Source organism: Atheta coriaria, unplaced genomic scaffold (assembly GCF_025399875.1).
Source record: "Atheta coriaria isolate IRGN ID8LTWV9N9 unplaced genomic scaffold, Caltech_Dcor_3.1 hic_scaffold_5_pilon, whole genome shotgun sequence".
NCBI classification, from domain to species: domain Eukaryota; kingdom Metazoa; phylum Arthropoda; class Insecta; order Coleoptera; family Staphylinidae; genus Dalotia; species Dalotia coriaria.
Window position 1 is genome coordinate 9,179,091 of NW_027045447.1, and position 22,736 is coordinate 9,201,826.

At 33.1% G+C, this 22,736-nt stretch overlaps 3 protein-coding genes and 2 long non-coding RNA genes across 5 annotated transcripts; 1 reads left to right on the forward strand and 4 right to left on the reverse strand.

Moving 5' to 3' along the window:
• Positions 1–352: 352 nt before the first annotated feature.
• On the reverse strand, positions 353–1,666 carry LOC135791872 (uncharacterized). Its single transcript, XM_065302436.1, has 6 exons — positions 1,532–1,666; positions 1,366–1,471; positions 1,134–1,301; positions 942–1,072; positions 632–886; positions 353–571 (listed from the first exon to the last, which is right to left on the reverse strand). Exons 1-6 carry the CDS (start codon positions 1,598–1,600, stop codon positions 563–565), a joined length of 738 nt encoding a protein of 245 aa, XP_065158508.1. The 5' UTR covers positions 1,601–1,666; the 3' UTR covers positions 353–562.
• A 134-nt stretch (positions 1,667–1,800) lies between these two features.
• Positions 1,801–7,045, reverse strand: LOC135792137 (uncharacterized). The gene is made up of 4 exons (XM_065302757.1): positions 6,945–7,045; positions 6,627–6,879; positions 6,421–6,560; positions 1,801–2,415 (listed from the first exon to the last, which is right to left on the reverse strand). The coding sequence occupies exons 1-4, from the start codon at positions 6,999–7,001 to the stop codon at positions 1,801–1,803; spliced, it is 1,065 nt and encodes a 354-aa protein (XP_065158829.1). The 5' UTR covers positions 7,002–7,045.
• A 390-nt stretch (positions 7,046–7,435) lies between these two features.
• LOC135792357 (uncharacterized) lies at positions 7,436–8,662 on the reverse strand. Its single transcript, XR_010548284.1, has 3 exons — positions 8,419–8,662; positions 8,149–8,358; positions 7,436–7,822 (listed from the first exon to the last, which is right to left on the reverse strand). It is a non-coding gene; the product is annotated as an uncharacterized lncRNA (long non-coding RNA).
• Positions 8,663–15,308: 6,646 nt separating this feature from the next.
• CLIP-190 (Cytoplasmic linker protein 190) lies at positions 15,309–19,031 on the forward strand. Its single transcript, XM_065303641.1, has 5 exons — positions 15,309–15,623; positions 15,689–15,855; positions 15,999–18,044; positions 18,104–18,316; positions 18,373–19,031. The coding sequence occupies exons 1-5, from the start codon at positions 15,578–15,580 to the stop codon at positions 18,568–18,570; spliced, it is 2,670 nt and encodes an 889-aa protein (XP_065159713.1). The 5' UTR covers positions 15,309–15,577; the 3' UTR covers positions 18,571–19,031.
• Positions 19,032–19,799: 768 nt separating this feature from the next.
• Positions 19,800–21,655, reverse strand: LOC135792626 (uncharacterized). The gene is made up of 2 exons (XR_010548406.1): positions 21,409–21,655; positions 19,800–21,335 (listed from the first exon to the last, which is right to left on the reverse strand). It is a non-coding gene; the product is annotated as an uncharacterized lncRNA (long non-coding RNA).
• Positions 21,656–22,736: the final 1,081 nt, after the last annotated feature.

The window sequence follows — 22,736 nt, forward strand, 5'->3', positions numbered from 1 at the left end:
TTGATGATAGGGCAGTAGATGCACTAATTACCAACCAAACTAACATTGCCTGCATGTAGTCGTTTAGGTTCATATAGATGTTATGGAAAAATAAGGCATTGTCGCATAAATCTTCGGTTGTGTTGTGGTAATCAAAAGTTTCTAAGCCTTTGCATTTGTATACTGATTATAAAAGTTTAGGAAATATATTAAATATATTAATTAGTGTGAAATATATTTATGAGTAATAAAACTTACAACTGTACTTAATTTCCGCTTTTGTTTCATAAGTAGTGACATTGAAACAGGTCGAATGATGAATTATATGCGATATGATTGATATTGAGAAAGATGTAGACATAATCTAAGAAAGTTTAATACATATACAACAATTTATTTGATTCTTTTTGTTCAAAAACAGTAAATTTAGATTTAAACTTACAAAAGTAATCAAGCCTGAGATGAAAACAGATGGAAAATTACACAAAACGGGTGATCTTCTAACTTTTGGTGGTTTGATCATTTTTATTTACACAAAAAACTGACAATGTGCAATGACAATGTCACTAAACACATAACAAAATTATACACGCTGAAATATAATAAAATAATATTATCGGTGCATAATATCTTAATATTTAATCTAACTTACGCTTTGAGCAAAACTTTGAGTACTTGCCCGTGTCTTGAACCTTGGCTTTGCTTTCGGCAAAGATTTACCATGATAATACAAAACCGTAACAAGGCAAGCCAAACTAATGCAGTGGCAAATACTGCGATGTGATAACATCCCTAGTTTATTACGTCCAATATTATGCAGAATTTCAATTCCGTGTCTTTCTTTAATTACCGCTTCTGTTTGCAAATCATGCCCGCCGAAGAATTGTCCGTAATACGTGTTGCTTCTCTAAAAGAATAAAAGCTTGTATAAAAATTGTAAAATAATTTTTAGAATATTTTACATGATCACTGTAAATGTAGAGCCAATTTATTAAAATGTACCAATCCATCATAATCACCACAACGATAATGATAACCCATGGGAGAATCATACAAAATTCCAGGATAGATTTTTGTCTCACGAATATGCTGACTAAAACAATAATTATAGTTTAAAATATGAAATTTAAAAAAATATGTTGTTATAAACTCACAAAGAAGTAAACCCGATGCAAACATCAATATATTATTTAATATTAGCCACCAGATCATTGAGTACATGAAATTGTTGTAATTTTGGTCAACAATATCGCGCCGTGGCATGAAAATTGCATTATCCAGATAATAAGAACTTTGGTTTTCTTCATTACGGTATTCAAGAACTAATATTTCAAGAAATGTTAATAAATAATTATAATATTAACAATGAAAATATATATTACTTACTGCTATAGTACAATTGATCTTTATGGTAAAAATTTGTTACGTTTTGACATTTTCTATGCAATGCAATGGCAGAAGATGCCTGCAAAATATTTATAATTTCCAGAACCTGGGAATAGTATATTTATTAATATAATTATATTGCTAGTGATATTATCTAGACACATACCACATGGAAAAGACCCGCGTAGAATACAGGATTTACTAAGCAATGTTCTAACTGCAATAGTTTACTCATTTTTAGGTATTTTTGGTTTGATTTGAAATATAGAATAAATTATGTGACAGTAACAATTGTCAAAATGATAGAAAAACAGTTTTTGTTACTTTTATTTCCGGAATTACGTTGGCTTAGTACGGAATGAAACGCTCTTAAGTTATGTGAATTATTTAATTATTTATAATGACAAATATCAAAATTATAACAAACATTTTTCATTAATTATCGCGTATTTTTGTATCAGAATTTATAATTGTGCTTACATTCAGTGACAATCGGAAGTCTTCAGAATTTATCTGTTCGGACATGCCACGACTGTTTTCTTCTTGATTCGCCGCTGGTTCAGACGAATACGTCGCTGACGTTCGCAGAATTCCCTTTTTGATTAGATTCTTAATAGTACTATTAGTTATTCCTTGATTGTCTTGTGCGCTTTCATTTTTATCCGCGTCTTCATCACTTGCTTCGTCATCCAGAGTAAAATCCAAAGTGTTTTTCTTGTGTCGATGCGGTGCCTGTGCAAGATTGTAAAAGAATTCCAAAACTGATTCATCCACGGTTGATGATTCCAACTCATCGATGAGATGTTCAACGTTCTCATCGGACGGAATCAGACACGGATTTACTTCGGGACTCTCTCGGTTCCAAATCAAAATACAGTCGTGTATTGCATATATTATTGCAATAATAATCATGGGTGTTATAAGACAGTACTGTCCACATACGAAAAATGATATTATTTCCGGGATGAGATCAATTGCATCATCGTCTATGTAGTTTGTTATCGGTTTGTTCATTAGTATTCGGGATGCGTTTGGTAAGGAAAATAACGGCTAAAATTTGAAAGACTTTAATATTTGATTTTGATTACTTCCGAAAAACTATTTATTACAACACTTGGAGGTAGTTTTTGAGATTTTTTGATCACTCGTTAAAAAGGTATTAATTTTATTTAAAAACTACTCAGCTTTTTATTTAAAAAAAAGATCCACATTAAACTTTCAATTTAAAAAAAAGGTGGGGGTTGCTTATAGAATTATAGATACTACTAGCGGGCCCAACAGACTTGCCCATTTTATTCAATCGCGAATATCTCGTAAACTAAAAGAGATAAATAAGATCTGATCGCAGCGTTTTAATCTACGGACTATTCTCTATAAGATAGGATAGTTAAAACGGAAATCTGAGAGATGAAATTTTCATTCTTAAGAAAAAATTGCCAAGGGGGGGGTGCTTGATACTTTTTTTCGACGATTTTTGATAATTAATATCTCTTAAACTAAAAGAGATAGCAACCCACGAATTGCTGATTATGAAAGATTGGCAAATTCTCTATCACATAGAAATATAAAATAATTAGATTTCCAACAGTAAAAGGTCGAAAAACGCGACTAAAAGTGCTAAAAAGTGACATTTTTCAATTTTTGCCCATTTTATTCAATCGCGAATATCTCGTAAACTAAAAGAGATAATTAAGATCTGATCGCAGCGTCTTAATCTACGGACTATTCTCTATAAGATAAGATAGTTAAAACGGAAATCTGAGAGATGAAATTTTCATTCTTAAGAAAAAATTGCCAAGGGGGGGTGCTTGATACTTTTTTTCGACGATTTTCGATAATTAATATCTCTTAAACTAAAAGCGATAGCAACCAACGAATTGCTGATTATGAAAGATTGGAAAATTCTCTATCAGATAAAAATATAAAATAATTATATTTCCTACAGTAAAGGTCGAAAAACGCGACTAAAAGTGCTAAAAAGTGACATTTTTCAATTTTTGCCCATTTTTTTCAATCGCGAATATCTCGTAAACTAAAAGAGATAATTAAGATCTGATCGCAGCGTCTTAATCTACGGACTATTCTCTATAAGATAAGATAGTTAAAACGGAAATCTGAGAGATGAAATTTTCATTCTTAAGAAAAAATTGCCAAGGGGGGGTGCTTGATACTTTTTTTCGACGATTTTTGATAATTAATATCTCTTAAACTAAAAGAGATAGCAACCAACGAATTGCTGATTATGAAAGATTGGAAAATTCTCTATCAGATAAAAATATAAAATAATTATATTTCCTACAGTAAAAGGTCGAAAAACGCGACTAAAAGTGCTAAAAAGTGACATTTTTCAATTTTTGCCCATTTTATTCAATCGCGAATATCTCGTAAACTAAAAGAGATAATTAAGATCTGATCGCAGCGTCTTAATCTACGGACTATTCTCTATAAGATAAGATAGTTAAAACGGAAATCTGAGAGATGAAATTTTCATTCTTAAGAAAAAATTGCCAAGGGGGGGTGCTTGATACTTTTTTTCGACGATTTTTGATAAATAATATCTCTTAAACTAAAAGAGATAGCAACCAACGAATTGCTGATTATGAAAGATTGGAAAATTCTCTATCAGATAAAAATATAAAATAATTATATTTCCTACAGTAAAAGGTCGAAAAACGCGACTAAAAGTGCTAAAAAGTGACATTTTTCAATTTTTGCCCATTTTATTCAATCGCGAATATCTCGTAAACTAAAAGAGATAATTAAGATCTGATCGCAGCGTCTTAATCTACGGACTATTCTCTATAAGATAGGATAGTTAAAACGGAAATCTGAGAGATGAAATTTTCATTCTTAAGAAAAAATTGCCAAGGGGGGGTGCTTGATACTTTTTTTCGACGATTTTTGATAATTAATATCTCTTAAACTAAAAGAGATAGCAACCAACGAATTGCTGATTATGAAAGATTGGAAAATTCTCTATCAGATAAAAATATAAAATAATTATATTTCCTACAGTAAAAGGTCGAAAAACGCGACTAAAAGTGCTAAAAAGTGACATTTTTCAATTTTTGCCCATTTTATTCAATCGCGAATATCTCGTAAACTAAAAGAGATAATTAAGATCTGATCGCAGCGTCTTAATCTACGGACTATTCTCTATAAGATAAGATAGTTAAAACGGAAATCTGAGAGATGAAATTTTCATTCTTAAGAAAAAATTGCCAAGGGGGGGTGCTTGATACTTTTTTTCGACGATTTTGATAATTAATATCTCTTAAACTAAAAGCGATAGCAACCAACGAATTGCTGATTATGAAAGATTGGAAAATTCTCTATCAGATAAAAATATAAAATAATTATATTTCCTACAGTAAAAGGTCGAAAAACGCGACTAAAAGTGCTAAAAAGTGACATTTTTCAATTTTTGCCCATTTTATTCAATCGCGAATATCTCGTAAACTAAAAGAGATAATTAAGATCTGATCGCAGCGTCTTAATCTACGGACTATTCTCTATAAGATAAGATAGTTAAAACGGAAATCTGAGAGATGAAATTTTCATTCTTAAGAAAAAATTGCCAAGGGGGGGTGCTTGATACTTTTTTTCGACGATTTTTGATAATTAATATCTCTTAAACTAAAAGAGATAGCAACCCACGAATTGCTGATTATGAAAGATTGGAAAATTCTCTATCAGATAAAAATATAAAATAATTATATTTCCTACAGTAAAAGGTCAAAAAACGCGACTAAAAGTGCTAAAAAGTGACATTTTTCAATTTTTGCCCATTTTTTTCAATCGCTAATATCTCGTAAACTAAAAGAGATAATTAAGATCTGATCGCAGCGTCTTAATCTACGGACTATTCTCTATAAGATAAGATAGTTAAAACGGAAATCTGAGAGATGAAATTTTCATTCTTAAGAAAAAATTTGCCAAGGGGGGGTGCTTGATACTTTTTTTCGACGATTTTTGATAATTAATATCTCTTAAACTAAAAGAGATAGCAACCCACGAATTGCTGATTATGAAAGATTGGAAAATTCTCTATCAGATAAAAATATAAAATAATTATATTTCCTACAGTAAAAGGTCGAAAAACGCGACTAAAAGTGCTAAAAAGTGACATTTTTAAATTTTTGCCCATTTTTTTCAATCGCTAATATCTCGTAAACTAAAAGAGATAATTAAGATCTGATCGCAGCGTCTTAATCTACGGACTATTCTCTATAAGATAAGATAGTTAAAACGGAAATCTGAGAGATGAAATTTTCATTCTTAAGAAAAAATTGCCAAGGGGGGGTGCTTGATACTTTTTTTCGACGATTTTTGATAATTAATATCTCTTAAACTAAAAGAGATAGCAACCTACGAATTGCTGATTATCAAAGACTAGAAAATTCTCTATCAGATAAAAATATAAAATAATTATATTTCCTACAGTAAAAGGTCAAAAAACGCGACTAAAAGTGCTAAAAAGTGACATTTTTAAATTTTTGCCCATTTTATTCAATCGCGAATATCTTGTAAACTATAAGAGATAAATTGGATCTGATTGCAGCGTCTTAATCTACGAACTATTCTCTATAAGATAGGATAGTTAAAACGGAAATCTGAATGATGAAATTTTAATTCTTAAGAAAAAATTGTCAAGTTGATGTGATGTTGATAATTTTTTTCGACGGTTTTTGATAGCGAATACCTTATAAACTAAAAGAGATAGCATCCAGAAAATTAGATTATGGAAGATCGGAAAATTTTCTATTAAAATAGTAAAAAGTCTAAAAACACGACTGAAAGTGCTTAAATTTGAAATTTTTCAAATTTTTACGATTTTCACTTCAATAATATTTGTGTTCCTTCTTAATTTCAAAGTGAGCTTTTGATGAATTTATAGCATTTTTTAAAGGATTATATGCAAAATTTCAGCAATTTTTTTTATTCAAAACTAGAATAATCAAAATAATGTCAAAATTTACTCCGAACCACTTTTAATGGGTACTTAAAACTATCTATTTTGGCATTCAATTTCTTTCATAAAAAATAAATATTTACGATTTTAGTAGTTGTAAACTTAGCCATAGATGGCAGCATAAGACAATTCGTAAACCCACACACTGCAGTTACAATTATCCATGGAATTATTACAAACTTCGCTGAGCTTCGGCCAATATATTTACTGCAGGTGCTGATTGCTAAGTAAAAAATGATTAAAATTAATAATAAAAGGTCCACTATTATTCTTATATATAATTTCGTACCAAGTAAAGGAACACTAACAGGTAACCATAGCAAACTGGTAGTCAACCACATACAGTAGATAAATATAGGCAATTCTACAGCTGATAACAAATCCCAGTAATCTCTTTCCTTGTGTTTTAACTGTTCATCGTCCAGAGTCTCATTTGGTGAAAAGTACCGGTAGAAAACGGTCATCTTCTCGTATACGTTCGGAAACAATCCATAGTAGTCGCCACATAATAGCAATATATTTAATTGATTAGCGGACTGAAGCTAATAAGCAAATAATAATATTATTATGTGTTTTCTTTGTTCTTTTAAGTAATTGAAACACTTACTATTGAAAAAACCGAAATACCCATTAATCGAGTGCCCAAATAACGTGAGGAAAGCATTTTGCGAATATTATTTTAACCTCAAACAATTATACATATGTTTAACATTTGACAAGTATTGGAAACTAAAATTCTAGTGATCAGGTGCCAAATAAATCAATGTCTATTTTGATTTAAAAATCAAATCAGCTGATCGGTTTTTATCAGATTTTTTTGTCAAATAAAAAAATGTATACATTTTGGGTAAAACAAAACTGTTTTTTTAGCAGCACTGGACTTTGAAACTCATTCTTAACGCGATAGAAAACTAGCGTCCGCTTTACCACCTTACAACCCTTATTTTAAAAATAGCCTATTTGTCTTTCCACCGTCAAAAATATCTCAATACCAAAATTAATCAAAATTAATGCAATGGTTTTTGTGTGAAAGCATCACAAACATACACATTTTTATTCTTATTTAGCATCATTTATTGTTTAATTAATCTGGAACAACATAAATGAGTTCTTGTACACCTTTAACTTTATTTAAAGTTTGATTATGCTCCTTGATAAACCAACAAGCCAGGATTACCAGTATTGGAAGTCCAAAAATGTGTCTGCACGAGACGACTAAGAGTCTCAAAGGCATATAAGTGAGCGTCTTGTACAGCTCCGAACCATACACTGAATTCTGATCTAAAAGCTTGAGCCTCAAACGGAGTATTTCATAGTATCTTGTTCTGGGTACCCAAAGAGCGCAAGAGGACGGCTTCTGACAGGTAATAAACACGTACAAAAACCACATTACGTTAATCACATCTTGGGTAAAAACAATAAACGTCATTATTATCCAAGGTAGTACTATGTAATTATAATAGGATACTGTTATAATACTTTCACCTAAAATGAAAACAACGACATTAAATTGCGTTAATTTAAATAGTATGTTGAGTATCAGGTGGCTAAAGAGGAATTTTAGTCACGGGATTGATTAAGAGGGAGGGTTTAATCAATTGAGTGTTTAACAATGTTTAGCAATGTTGTTTTGTATTTGAACTTTTTTTTTAAATCTTCGAAATTCACTCTCACATTACTGGGGAATTTAAGGTTATAAAGTACTTTAGCCATGACTTTGGCCGCCCGTGTTTAAAATTCCACTTTTTGCGTCTCAAAAACCGCTTTAAAGGTGGCAGTTGAAAAAAGTTGTTTAGATTGCGTTTACTTACAAAAAAGTAATAAACTCGATAGTATGTACAGAATATTCAAAATCACCCACCATAATTCAATGCAGTTCAAATATTGCGCTATTCCCGATGTTTTTGGTTTGAAACGACTTAGAACTTGAAATAAGTCGAGTATATGTGGATGAGCATCTTGCAAATCTATGGGATTGCCAATATGGAAAATTGTCGCATTCATATTTTTACATGCCGGCGCTGCAATAAAAAAATTTATAAAAACAGATAAAAACCCAAATGATATACAATTTAACTCACAATAACGAAATTGGTAATGTGCGAGCGTATCACTCGGTGAAGTGCCAACATGTTTACATTTTAAATTCAACTCAAGCGGAAGTGAAAAGTAAAATATGAGTTGATAGATGGCTTCGATTAGTGTAATACAACAAGCTAATTTTATCAACCATTTTCTTTTGATTGTGTTCATTATTTCAACTGATTTCAACAGTAAAATAATTATTTTGACGTTTTATGACTTTGATGACAAAACAAAAGTCTCTAGTAGATATTAGTCGGCCATGAAAATCTCGAAATTATTATTTATTTAATTGCTAGTACTGCGTACGCAGTAAATACGGCACTTACGACTCGACTTACGCTCTCGACATGTTTTTTCCTTTTGTTGGTCGAAAGTGACCGCGACGTTAGCACGTGGGTGGACCTGTAGACGCGACTAGAACGCAAGATTCAAGACTTGAAGAGGCAAAACACAAGAGTTTAACGAGTTTTAAGAGTGCTTAATAATTGTACGATTAATATTTTTTAACAATCATATTGTTAAAATTAAGATTTTAAAACAAATAAATCATTTTCCACATTTGGTATGTTGAACATCAGCTGGCAACTAATTTTCGACTAATAAACTGAACAAATTACATCATTCCGACATACATTTTTGGCGAAATCTTCCGTAGGATGTTATGATTTATGACCGAATACAATTTGTGTAACTGCGTCGCTAGTTTACATGCAAATTGTTGTGCAAAATATTCTAAAGTGAGATTTCTTGTATTTCTGCGCGATAAAATAAAAGCGGCAAAAGTTGACGCTGCATACGGCGGTCTGCTATTTATTTAATCATTTCGTGTTTGGCGCGAAACACCGAGGGCGGATAAGGTGTACGAATGGCACGAACACGGGGGCGGGTGGTTTCTGTCCATATTTAGCGCAGCGCCGCTCGCCGCACGTATCGCTGATCGTTGGAAGGTCATTTCAATCCGGCTATATACGAAGCGGAGCGTGTGTTTGCAGATTGCAGTAAAATACGTTAATTCGCCTCGTAAAATCCGCCGAGAATGTGAAATTCTATTTTACATTCAATTTAGCCAATACGCATATAAAACAATTGACTATTCTACCCAAATAAGGTTATGTTTTGTTGAGTTAGGTTAGGTTAGGTTACGTATATTTAGTGCATCGAAATTTTAAAACTATTATTGCCACATTGTATCGATCATTAGACGAGTTAAAGTTGGAAATTTTCGTGTCGCTAAACGCGAAACGAATTGGGCCTACATAATATTACTTTATACAGCTAGAAGTGCGGTCGTGGGTCGGAATTATGGCACTACTACTCAATCACGCCGGCAATGGCGACGGCGACGAAAATCGTTAAACTAAACGACAAAACGCTAATACTAAAATCAAAGTTTATTCGTAAACCCAGGTATCTGAAATGACTCAAAACATTACATAAAGGCAATAACAATAACAACGAAATCATCTATGCGTTCGTAAAGTTAGTATTGCTAAATTGGGTTTCTTTTGTCTATTTTCATTTTTAAAATGGTTTTAAATCGATTTTATTTTCTAAACGTATTCGTATTGCGTCGACACTTTTCGACACTTTAGTTTTATTTGTAAGGTGCGGTCATTTACATTTTATTTGCTTTATAAACTTTCATAAACTTTTCGAAATGAATTGTACTGATTTAAGCATTAAAAGAAAACTAGAAGTAGTTTATTAAGTTCAGCGGAACCATTAATCACTGTTTCTTGATTGCAATATATCTTAGAGACACACGTGCGTAATAATTTCGAAAATCCACTCATAAATTACTCTTAAAATCGCGGATACATTAAAATGTTTCAAGAATTAGCGCGTAATTGACGCGTAAAATTGGTTGCCTAGATGATTTTGGTACGAATATTGGTTATACCAAATGTAGAAAACAATTCATATCGAAATTATCAATTCGCTTAATTCGCTGGTGGAAACAATAAACAATGAAATTGTTTTCCACATTTTCCCATTTCGTTAGAGTCCACAATGGGTCAAAATCACTTAAAACTTTGGTGTATTTATTAATCACTTATGCATTCATGCAGAAATTCTGTTATCTTATACCTTATATCTCAACCTGCGAATACCTGCGACGGCGATTTCATTGACCTCGGCGTACGCCCACAATAAATAAATTATAAACAACTCTCGAGTATGTAGCCGCATGCCGAGCATCGAACATGTAAGTAATCTCATGTAATGTAAACGAATTGTAAGTATTGCGAGGTAAATATAAGTTAATGCGCTTACTATGGGCGCATTTCAAAAGGCACAAATTGTTACAACGCGCGCTGACGTTGACACAATACAGGAATGTTCTCGCAGCCTCTTTCGCGGCCGTTGTAACCTGTTGTAATTAGGCGTGTCGCCATTATGGAACAATATGCAAATATTAATTACACGTTGCGCACGGTGAACGACTATGTTCGACTATCGAACCTAATTCGATGTTTAATTTTCTATTTTGTATCCGTGTTTATAATTATCTTTTGTCTGTAATTATGTTTTAGTTATGTTGGAATTGATGTTTACATGCTAACAAGATCTTAGAAATTTGTTTTTTGTGTATTGATGATTGAATCATTGTTGAATTTAATCATTGATTAATTTTATTAATATTTGTTTACGGTTTAGTTTTTTTTTTCCTTTTAGTTGGTCACCGGTCTACCGTTACACTTATTAAAATATGATAAATACAACCCACTCGATTGTGCCATAAACGCGGAATTTAGATTTTATTCAAAACTAATAATCGATTTTTCGATTTGGATTCCAAATATATTACATTTACGAAATGGCTGCTGGATTTTATGGCTAACAATCGATAAGTGCTTACATATTCAAGATATAAGCGATATCTAAATATTTATTTAATGTGATGAAATATAAACAAATCTATCTGGATACTATAAGAATATAATTTATTGGTTTAAAAACGGTTGAATAGATTTTGGTGAAATGTTTAGGTAATATTCAAATTAATTTAAAGGGTGATTCTAGGAAATAACTTGAAGGGTGTAAAATAAGGAATGAAAGTTTGAATGCAGATAAAATATTTGTAATTCAAAACTTTGTTAAAAAATATAAAAATCTCAAGCTTTTTAATATAAATTATTTATAAAAGATTCAGGCAAGATGCGGTTATGTCTACTTAACCAGTTTTTGCAATTTATGCTTCTTTTCAATGAAAGAAAAAAATGAATGATATTCTTTTGTGTGCAACTTCATTTAAGTTTTACTATACTTGTAGTGTGTCTGAGTTCATATCTTACTTCTGGATCACAACGCGTATGTTTTACTGCGTATCGTTAACAATTCCAAGCGATGAACAAATTTGCTGGCAATTGAATTACATGCGCAATTAAATACGCACGTTTGTTCCCGTCGCTTTTATTGCCTTATGTGCGACTGTAAAAGAGTTAGTTTCATTCAGCATGATGCAATATGTTTATTATGGAAAATTATAATGAATGAGGTGCGGACGGACACAAAGATGTCATTGGATGATAACCTAAATACAAAAGGAAATTTTTGTGTTTGGATAAAGAAAGCGTAGGTTTGAATTAAAATTTTTATAAAATATTTATTATTTAATAAAAATATTTATTAAAAATTAGATTTATCAAAAATTTTATTAATCTTTAATTATAAAGACAGCATATTTTATTCTGCAGACATGTTTAAAAATATTTTTTATTTCTTATTTATTTCACTGTAACACGAACATAAAATACGTATAAAATTTTATAATTGCATTCTGGCAAGCGTAATAAAAACGAGATTATTAATTTATTCTCTACTTTTTTGAAAATACAAAACTACAATTTATATTTTGTTGACATCCTGATTCAAGTAATATAATATTATAATTAGTTGTGTTTTGTGAAAGAGTCTCAAATGTTGATTTTATCGTTTGCCAAACCTTTGATATAAAAAAGTCCAAAAGAAACAAAAGTTTTCGATGGAGACGCCATTAATGTCAAAGACTTGTAACAAATTCTAAATTCTTTTCTTTGAAAAAATAAACTGTTTTATATTATTTTCTTTTTACGAAATAAGAAACTTAGACACTATGTTATAAGTAGTAAATGGTGCCAAACTGATTGATTCTTAACACAAAAGAGCTAAATATATCTGTAGCATATTTTAATATAGGTACTCCACAGACAAAATGTCGATAATAAATATTTCACGCCTGTCGCCTCAGAAAAATTAAACGCCCACGAGTGTGAAACTGCCATTTAACCGTTTTAATTTACAAAATTTCAGCCATAAAGAATCTTCCTCTCCCCATTCAACAATCCCGAGTTAAAAGTAGTTGGTACATACACAGTCGGCGACAGTGTAATTTACGCTCGACGTGCACATTTAAGCGCGCTTAAAGTTTAAGTGCTCGCGCGTTTAACGCTTAATACGGCGAATAAACCGCCTCAATTTCCATTATACGGGTTGCAATGAAGCGCAATTAAGATATGACGAACTAATGTACGGCCACGAATACACGGCGAAACTGATGTTCTGGTCTCTGGCTGCAATTTAAAACTTAAGAAAATTGCCCACCACTAGCATCGCAAGCGAGTTTAAATGGATCGCAACAGCAACATAATAAATGTAACTGTTTGCATGAATAATCGGCAGAGATTACGCATTGATTTGACATCAGATAGATAGATACTCGGGAGCGCAGGCAGCGATTCGCTTCAACTGCACTTAATTAACTTCGGACTGCTCTGGAAGTTTTGCATGCGTCGAAGATTTAAGCGGTTCGAAACCCACGCACACTTCGAAGAATGTCTAAGAATGAACGACATTATCTAACAAAGTATTGAGTATTAAATTTTCATATACCAGGTGTTCCAAATACACCAAAACAATAAAATTAAACTAATTTTTGCAACGTTTTTTGTATTTTTTTGAATTTTTAACAGAAAATTTTATTAAATGAGTGAATTAAAGTAATATATGTTTTATTTATAACTTCATTAGACACTGTATAGGTGTTGTCGAATCATTCGGACGTTTCATAAACCGGTCGCCGTGAAATTGCAATATTTTAATACTCCTCGCGGTTTGGCGTCGCGCGCGTCGGGATTTTTTCCATCGCTCGCATTGCCGTATAAGCGCTTAGCTGTGTGGGCAAACTATTTTATCTTTCAGGTGTTTTCCAATAGCGTGAATAATAATGAGGCGCGCGCGATTGTAAATATACTGCATGTATGGGCAACGGCTGCATAAATTACTTATTAATATTTATGTATTTATTAACTCGCCGATCGTCGCTTCGGATACACTTCTTTGTCGCGATCGCTAAGAGAATGTAAAGCGGCGATTTATGCAGCGTTCTTTTTTGTGTCGAACTGGCGAACGCGCTTCATAAACTCTTGTAAACGTTTCGCAATTACAACTTAATTAACTTGCGCTGCGAAAACGAGGTGTTAATAAAATCACAAAATTGCTTTTTAATTGATCTAATAAATTAATTAATTAAGTTTTAATTTACATTGATTATTTTTTAGTTTGGAATGTTTGTATAAAATCGACAATGGTGATGGAATTTGATGCGTGGATTATTATTTATTTAATTTTATAGCAAAATTTTAATAAATTTTACAAAAATTCATTTGATTTTAGTTTAATTTGTTGAGAAATTTAATTTATAAAGAATTTTTGATGCAATTCTTCAATAAATTCAAGTTTCTTATGTAGATTAAGCACATTTAGCTTAAGTCACTTCACTGCAGGCAACCAAATCTACATAAATAAATTTCTGTTGCAATTTTAATCGTTTTTAAGCTGAATTTCTCACAAATGCAAATAACTTGTCCGCACGCCCTTAAAAAAATCACTTTGAATATGAATTCGTATTTGCAACGGCTCACTAGGACTCGATGGCTCTCAGAACAGCAAAAAAATGTAACGACCTGACGACACATTCGCGACATTCCTCGGATGTAACTAGTGGCAACATTCGGACACAAACGCGTCGCCGCTTAGTGTCGTCCTCTCAGTGTCTTTCAGTGTCGCAGCGCTCATCGCGGACTCGTTTAGCTCTTTGTGCGCGTCGCAAATTTATCTCGTATATCATAATATCCTTTCATCGGTCTGACCACTGCGCCGTGAGGCACGGAAAGAGTGTGAATGCCGCCATTGTTGATGCGTAAATACCATGCATGTGAGAGCTGCACCGAGCGAAATTTACATTTGAATGCTGTGAATGGAAAAATGTCGTTCGGCACTTCGGCGACATCGACGCGACACCAAACACTAGCGCAAATTAACGTTTGAACATGCGTTGAAAAAATAAGCTAAATTTAAGCCACGCACTGAGTGTTTACAAAAGAAGTATAATTATGTTGATTTTAAAGTTAAATCATATAAATGTAACAGAATTTCGTTAAATTTTATCGAAATTTATAAGAATTACTTGAAATTTTTGGAATTTTTGGATTAAATATTTATTATTCTAGTTTGCAACATTTTGTATGCTCAAATAAAGCGCTTAATGCGTTTGAAATGCCCTTATTCAAATATTCCAAACAAGAAATGTCACTTTTAATCCAAAGCTCAAACTTAAACTAATCTCATACCTTGATATCCCCGGAGAGAAATCTGTATGCCTGGTATTTAATCGGATCTTGACGATTTTAAATTTCCCGCTGTTTTAAACGAACGTTCTCCCTTTCTGTGACCTCGATCTTTACCTGCCCAGGTGCCCAGCTTTCGGTAAAGCTCGTGCGGCGCACGAAGCGAGATAAACACGAGTGTCGATGCGTAAACAAAACCGGGCGGCCGGATTGGTCGCAATTCGAATGCTTTCTTCAAGGCGCGCTTCTTCTAACCGTCGTCGATTTAAATCGCGCCCTTTGGGAGGCCAAGCAACAGCTGTCCCGTGCATCCGTGCGACAACCGCTCGTTCGGTAGTCGTTACGCTCCCTTCGCTTGGGCTTCCACTAGCCCGCTCAAGCAAAGCGAGGCCTTTTTCATTTTTAGAATTATTTTTCGTTTCGTTCACGTTTTATTCAAGTTTTCATTTTGTTTCGGAGGTTTTATATTCGTTTTATTAATTTATATTAGTGCATTAAGAGTAAGAGTAAGAGATTTTAAGATTGCGTAATTGCGGAGAAAGTGAAAATGTCGTTTTCACGTGCTAAGATTACGCGCTTCAATGAAGCAGTTTGTAAGTGTGAAATTTTTTGTTTTGCGTGTGTACCGAGTGATTTCAATGCATGGTTTTTGTTCCAGCGGTTACACCGTCGCCGGCTGATTACAACGTGAAACTGGAGCAAAACGCCAAGGGGGCGGTTATTTCTCGTAGTGATCGCTTTGTAGATGGCAAGAGTCCGCATTCTGATTGTGGAAGTTCAGTTAATTCTGTTCACACCGTTCACAGCACGCCGTGTTTCCGCACTGTAAGTGTAAACATTGACATTGCATGTATCAGCATTAATAATATTTGTTAAAAGATTATTTTCTATTCATTTTATTAAATTAAATATTTTATTACATAATATTTTCATTATTTTGTATTTATTTTATCTGTTTGTTTGTTTAGCCTACATTACCAAAAAAGAAGAAAACCATCTTTACACTCTCGGGGCGCAAGACCAAACCAACCGACCTTTTCTCCAAAAATAAGAAAAAATCAAGCGATGTTGTTGAAGACGAAGAGCTGGATCTGGAAGCGCTCAAAGACAAAATTGTCGAATGTCACAACAAAGATATTTTCATCAAAGATCTCACGGAACAAATCGAAGAGATGAAAGAAGAACTGAATGATCTTGAGCGACAAAAGGAAAAATTAACTCGTGAGCGGTGCAAGTTTTCGGAAACATGTGATGAATTGCGCGAAGAACACAGGATTATGATGCAAAAAGCGTTTTTGGAATATGATACTGAAACCAATGATTTAAAGCTAAGGATTCGTCAACTGGAAGCTGAACTTCTGCATGAACAAGAAACTCTTAAACAAATCCGTGCCGATGATGAACACTCCAAAGAAATCACACAAAACCTGATTGACAGTTACAAAAATTCATTGGATGAACAAAATAGAAATCACCAGCAGACCATCGAAGAGAAAGAACGAATCATTATTGATTTACAAAAGAGTCTATCAGTTTTACAAGATAAATTAGACACAATTCAAAAGGATCATGACACTAAAATTTTGAGTATGCAGAAAAAACATAAAGATGAAATCATGGATTTGGAGTTTACAATGTTAAAGACTGTAACAGAGACACAGAATATGCTCGCCAAAGAAAAAGCAACGTTTGAAAAGAAATTGACTACTCTTACCCAAGAGCACAAGCAGGATAAAGCAAAATTATTGGAAGAAACACATGCCAAAATTAAACAAATTGAAGAAGATGCCAAAGAGGCAAATGTTTTAGCTGAGATTCAAATGCAGGAGCGATGCAAGGATATTGAAGCTACATGGCAGATGACATACGAAAAACAAAGAGATGACTCGGCGGCCATCTTGAAAGAATGTCAAGCAATTGGCGAATACAGCATCCAGCAGTGCGAATGGGAAAAGAACGCAATTAAGGCGGACCTGGCTGCTAAAATCGAAGAATTGAAGCAGTTCGAAAGGGACAATGCTGATTTGCATATTGCTCTGCAGGAAGCTGATATGAAATATCACGACTTGCTTGAGCGGATTGATTCGATCAAAACGTCCAAATCACATGAACTCGAAAAATCTAGAACTGAATTGGCTGAGATGCAACAGCAGAAAAAACTGTATGAGATCTCAATCACAAAAGCACATGAGACTATAGATACACTAAAGAAACGTCTCTTAGATTCTGATCATGATGTTGAACAGTTGAAATCAGAACTGGAGTCCTGCGAATTGTCTAAATTAGAATTTGAAGCCCGCTGTAATCAGCTCAGAGACGAGTTGGAACTTGTCGCTAAACATAGTGAAGCAGCTGAGGAGGAGTATCATGATACCTTGAAGAAAACAGATGACAAAATCGCTGAATTGGAAATCAATCTAATTCGCAAAGTAGAAGAATACAAAGCAGAAGCATTAACACAAATTGACGAACTTATGGAGCACTTACATCAGAAAGAGTGCGATTTGCAGGAAGTCTTTGAGCAGTTACATCATGAGCACAACATTAACAAAGAGGCACACAGTTTGATTGAAAAAGCACAGACGGAGATTGACGCAATTACAACGAGGAATGAACAGTTACAGATTGAACTTAGCAATGTTAAAGAAGGTTTTATCACTGTGCAGGAACAATTGGAAGATGCTGAACTTAAAGTTTCTGGCTTGGAGGTGGATAATGATGATCTTCGTATGAAGTTGGATGAAATGGAAGCAGTTAATCGAGCGTTAGAAGCATACGAAAACAAGAGCGATGAGATTGATAGCTTATTGAAACAACTGCAGCAAATGCAGGAAAAGAGTGATTCGTACTCGCAGTACTGCGATTATTACAAGCACAAGGCAACATTGTGTGAAAAGGAAATTGAAGAGTTGGAAGGTATTAACAAGAAGTACATCGAGCAGAGTGGGAAGTATGATGCTTTGCTACAACAGTTTGAAGCTATGCAGACGTATTGTGCTGAGTTAGAGAAAAAGGTAACACATTTCATTTAAGTTATTTTGTAGTATTTGATATATATTGTAATAACTTTCAGACTGCTGAACAAGATGCTCTTATTGGACCATTCCGATCCCAATTGGAAGCATACGAAGTGGAACGAAATGCACTTGTATCTCAGAAAGCTGCTGCTGAGGATGAAGCTAAGCAAATGGGTTTCAAATACGCGCAACTTCTGGGGCATCAAAATCAGAGGCAAAAAATTAAGCACTTGATGGACCTGAAAGCTAAAAATTACGATTTAATCGAGGTAAGTTACAATTTCTTTAATAATTTCTTTGTTTATTTATTGGTTAATGATTACAGGAGAAGAAAGACTTGGAATGTAAACTGAAATCACATGCAAAGACGATCGAGAAGCTGAATAAGCAGTTGTCAGCAGTCCTCCACTCTCCACGCAAATCGAAAATTCATTCCACCGACAAAGAAAACGTGGCGTCCCCCAACCGGACGTTGAACAATAGCCGGGTGGAAAGCCCTGGGCCGTTGCGGGAAAGAAATTGAAGCATCTAGATAAATTGCAAAAGAAATCTAAAATGCATGTTTTAGTTATTTTATTTTACAAAAACGTTTGAACATTTTGGTATTTATAATTTGAGTTTTTGACTGATTTAACTAATATTTTTATGTTTCGCAGTATGTAGCGCCTTGCGTTTTGTGTCCATTATGTTTCATTACTGACTATTTTAAATAATTTTATTTAAGATTACTGTTTATTTATGTTCTACGCGTAGCATTAGTGCTGTGACGAAATAAGAGGAAAGAAAATGTAGGACTAGAAATTGTCATTGATTCCAACCGGTGAAAATAGTTTGTCATGTTGCTTTACGATTAGCGGAGAATTTTAAAGAATTTAAAGCAATGGCACATGCAGCCACGCTTAGCACATGTAATTTTATTTTATTAATATTATTTGCAAATGTATATCTTATAATTTTATAATAAAACTTTTCTATGACGTCAAATGAGTTGATAATTTGAAATTACCCCATATCTCCTGACCTAATTTATGTATTTACAGATTCTTGACGTCATATTGTATGCCAAGAGGCCCTTAACACTTGGCATACCTTTATTATATCGAAAACCCTCAGGAAGTGCTTTAAAATGTGCATTGAAATTGGTAATTTTTCTAAGAATTTGAAAACGTGGTGTATATCTCGTGAATTTATTTATTAATTTACAGTTTCTAATTCCCAGATAATTTTTTGTAAATAAAGAACCCTTTAAATCCCCTGAACCTCCTGAAACTATTTTAAAACTGATTCAAAATTAATGAATTTGAATCAGTCATAACATGCGCGCGCACTTCTAAAGTCCCTCCTATTGCGCTCATGAAACATGCTGAAAAATATGCGAACACAATTTAAAAACATAATATAAATATACGCCTGTGTCGTCACTGTACTACCTCCTCACACATTCTGCTATCCTAATAATTCAGGAATATTTTACTCGGTTTTCCCTCAAAATTTTGTCTCAAATTTGCCTCAAAATCACTGCGAAAAAGTTTGGAATATTAGGAGAGCAGAATGTGTGAGGAGGTGTTGAAAGTCTTCTTTGCACTGCCATCTAGTGACAGCGTACTGAAGTTCGTTTTATTTCAATAAATGTCGTGTTTCAGGTTTTCACAGATAGATGGCCATAGTAGGATCGTTTTTAAATATTTATTGTGCAAAATAAACAGAAATTAATTTAGAGTATAGGATCGCTGAATATAAAGATGAAGGAAATGTTTTGACGGATTTTTAATTGATTTCAATACATTTTGAGTATGACAGTAAATTTTTAACAAAATTCGCCGTGCTTAAAATACAGAATACATGTTTGAATTGTGAAAACAGTTAAAAGTTATAAACTTAAAGTAAACTTAAAATTTCCGCAAATTCCAAAATACTAATTATTACAAAAACAAGAAATGCAATAAAACTAAATGTCGCTTACAAAATATGCAGAAAAAGTACAAAATACTACATCGGTTCAATAATTATGTCGTTTCCCACCGCAAATTTTCACAAAATCACAAATTAGGGGTTTTTCAGCGGTCATTTTGGGGCACTTCCTTACACAGTGCAAGGGAAATGCTAAGCGCATAGAAAATGACAACTCTTTTACTATTAAATTATAACAATAAACTTAATACTACCCTTATGGTTCACCAGTTATAACCCATTTTCCACCGCGCGTTTTCACAAAATCACAAATTTGTGATTTTTAGCAGCCTTTTTGGGGCACTTTATGACCAAGTACAAGAATAATGTTTGGCGCGTATGAAAAAACAACTCTTTCCCTAAATAATTACAAAAATAAACTTAAAACACGCTTGGGGTTTATGAGTTATAACCCATTTTCCACCGCGTGTTTTTACAAAATCACAATTTGGTGATTTTTCAGCTGCTATTTTGAGGTTCTTCCTGGCGCAGTACAGGAAAAATGCTAAACGTATGTGAGAAAACAACTCTTTCTCTATAAGATTATAAAAATAAATTTAAAACTACCCTTGCGGTTTTTGAGTTATAACCCATTTTCCACTGCGTGTTTTTACAAAATCACAAATTTGTGGTTTTTCGGTGGCCATTTTGGGGCACTTCTGAACGTAGTACAGTTTGACTTTTGTGTGCACAAGAAAGAGCCAGTCTTTCGCTATAAAGTTATAAACAGAAACTTTAAAATACTCATACAATTTACAAGTTTAAGCTAATTTTGAGCTTGTACTTTTACAAAATAACCAATTTTGCCTTGTTAGCGACCATTTTGAAGCAGTTGTACATTCTTTCCCTTCATTGTATACGAATAACAATAATTAAAAAATTATTCCAATCCATTGTGCTCATAATTATACTTTTACATCATTTCTAAAACATTTTCATCCTATTTCAGATATTAATTTACAAGAAATAAACAAATGAAGAATTTAAATTTGACATTTTTTGGAAATAAATTTAATTTCCAATCTATTCTTTAACTTCAAAAGTTATTTTATGTAGTACATATTATTATTAATTCCGAAATGGGATGAAAATGTAAACTTTACTTGTAGTGTTCAACGCTAAATCTTCTACGCAATGGTATTCGTCCTGAGTGGGTCGATGTTTTCTTCGAGATGTCTTCTGCGGTCTGACTTGGTGATGGTTTTGATTGCTAGTTGTTTGGATGTCATCTATCACGAGTGCAGTCTTCACATTGGCGTTCTAATTGTCCTTGAGAGTCAATCCATCCATTCACGAAGTCTTGTACAAAGAAATCGCTATCAGAAAGACTGATTTCACCTAAAATAATAATAAAAGTAAATTAAAACACAGTTTTCTAGAAAAATGCTTTTGTTTTGCTTCTATACCATACCTTAAATAGGATTTGTAACTTCCATAGGAACACCAGCCAATAATCGACAATCGATGTGATGAAATAGACCTTCTCAGCAGTGTCCACCACAGGATTCAAGGATTCAACAGTGGCAGTGATTGAGATAAATCAATAAACCAATCAACCTGCCAGCACGCCGCACTTTATTACAACCACGCACTGTAAACTTGTCGCAGAAAACAAAACAACAAAATGGATGATACGTCGACTTAACTTGAGCAGCAAGTGCGACCAACTGTCAACGGGCACGCGCAGGATGCACACGGTCGCGTGCGCGCAGGACGCACAACTCGCATAGCGTGACATGCGCACACATACCCGCATGTGATTTGTTGTTGGACATCTATAACTGACTTCAAAACAACAGAAAGATAGTTGAAATTCAAATTTTAATTTACAATTAAATAAAATATTATTGTTTTTTATATATTTTATTGTTATATGTTTGAAAGAAGAGGAAAACATATTTTTTTAAAGAAATTTAACCTCGATTGCATTCAGGAGTATACATTTGTGTTTATTTGATGATTAAATAAGTATTTGCAGCAAAACAACACATTTATTAACAAATCTTCTCTTAGTATTTAATACACGTTTGCCGTCGTGAGTCACATTTTATTTTTTATCTTTGAACGTCAGTAATTTTAGCAAGAGCTTTATTATTGTAAATATGAATTGTACAACAAATAATCGTTAACACATCGAAAAAACACACATTGAAACATGCCTCTCAGGTGTTTACACAAACTATTCAACAAAAAACAAAGATTTGCATAATTAATTATACGCTAGAAAGTTTTATTTTATACACGACTTTAATATGCGCTTGTTAAATAAAAAATTGACAAATAAAAACTTTACGAGAATATTTGCGTAAACACCCGAGCGCAAGAACCGACCGGAGAAATTCTCAATTGTTTTACTTGTATGCTCTTACAAATATTAATTTAATTCAGTTTGCTCTCAGACGCTAATTCATTTATTATCCAAGTTTGTATTGTCGAATAGTACTTCATCATTATCGTCATTTTTTTGAATCATTATTTTGTTTGTATTATTATTGTAACATTAAGATTTAGATAGATTTGCTTATTTATTGCCGCTACACTATGAAATGTTGATGATATTTGTTTGAAGAGTCGAAAGAAGGGAAGCAAAACCGCACAGACATCTTTCAGCCCTTCAACAAATGAATCACTTACATAAATTAACAACACATTCATATTAAACACGTGTGGGTGTGTGTATTCGTTGAAACAGTCCATCAACCAATGAAAAGTTAACTTTAGAACTCAAAATAACAACTT

Excerpts from the sequence above, each read along its gene's own strand:
- CLIP-190 (XM_065303641.1), top strand. The coding sequence starts at position 15,578 with ATGTCGTTTTCACGTGCTAAGATTACGCGCTTCAATGAAGCAGTTT. Across the intron at positions 18,045-18,103 it reads GTGCTGAGTTAGAGAAAAAG|ACTGCTGAACAAGATGCTCT; the intron begins GTAACACATTTC and ends AATAACTTTCAG. Across the intron at positions 18,317-18,372 it reads AAAATTACGATTTAATCGAG|GAGAAGAAAGACTTGGAATG; the intron begins GTAAGTTACAAT and ends TAATGATTACAG.
- LOC135791872 (XM_065302436.1), bottom strand. The coding sequence starts at position 1,600 with ATGAGTAAACTATTGCAGTTAGAACATTGCTTAGTAAATCCTGTATTC. Across the intron at positions 1,472-1,531 it reads ACGCGGGTCTTTTCCATGTG|GTTCTGGAAATTATAAATAT; the intron begins GTATGTGTCTAG and ends TACTATTCCCAG. Across the intron at positions 1,302-1,365 it reads AGATCAATTGTACTATAGCA|TTCTTGAATACCGTAATGAA; the intron begins GTAAGTAATATA and ends TTGAAATATTAG.
- LOC135792137 (XM_065302757.1), bottom strand. The coding sequence starts at position 7,001 with ATGCTTTCCTCACGTTATTTGGGCACTCGATTAATGGGTATTTCGGTT. Across the intron at positions 6,561-6,626 it reads TGTTAGTGTTCCTTTACTTG|CAATCAGCACCTGCAGTAAA; the intron begins GTACGAAATTAT and ends TTTTTTACTTAG. Across the intron at positions 2,416-6,420 it reads AGTTTACAACTACTAAAATC|CCGTTATTTTCCTTACCAAA; the intron begins GTAAATATTTAT and ends TTCAAATTTTAG.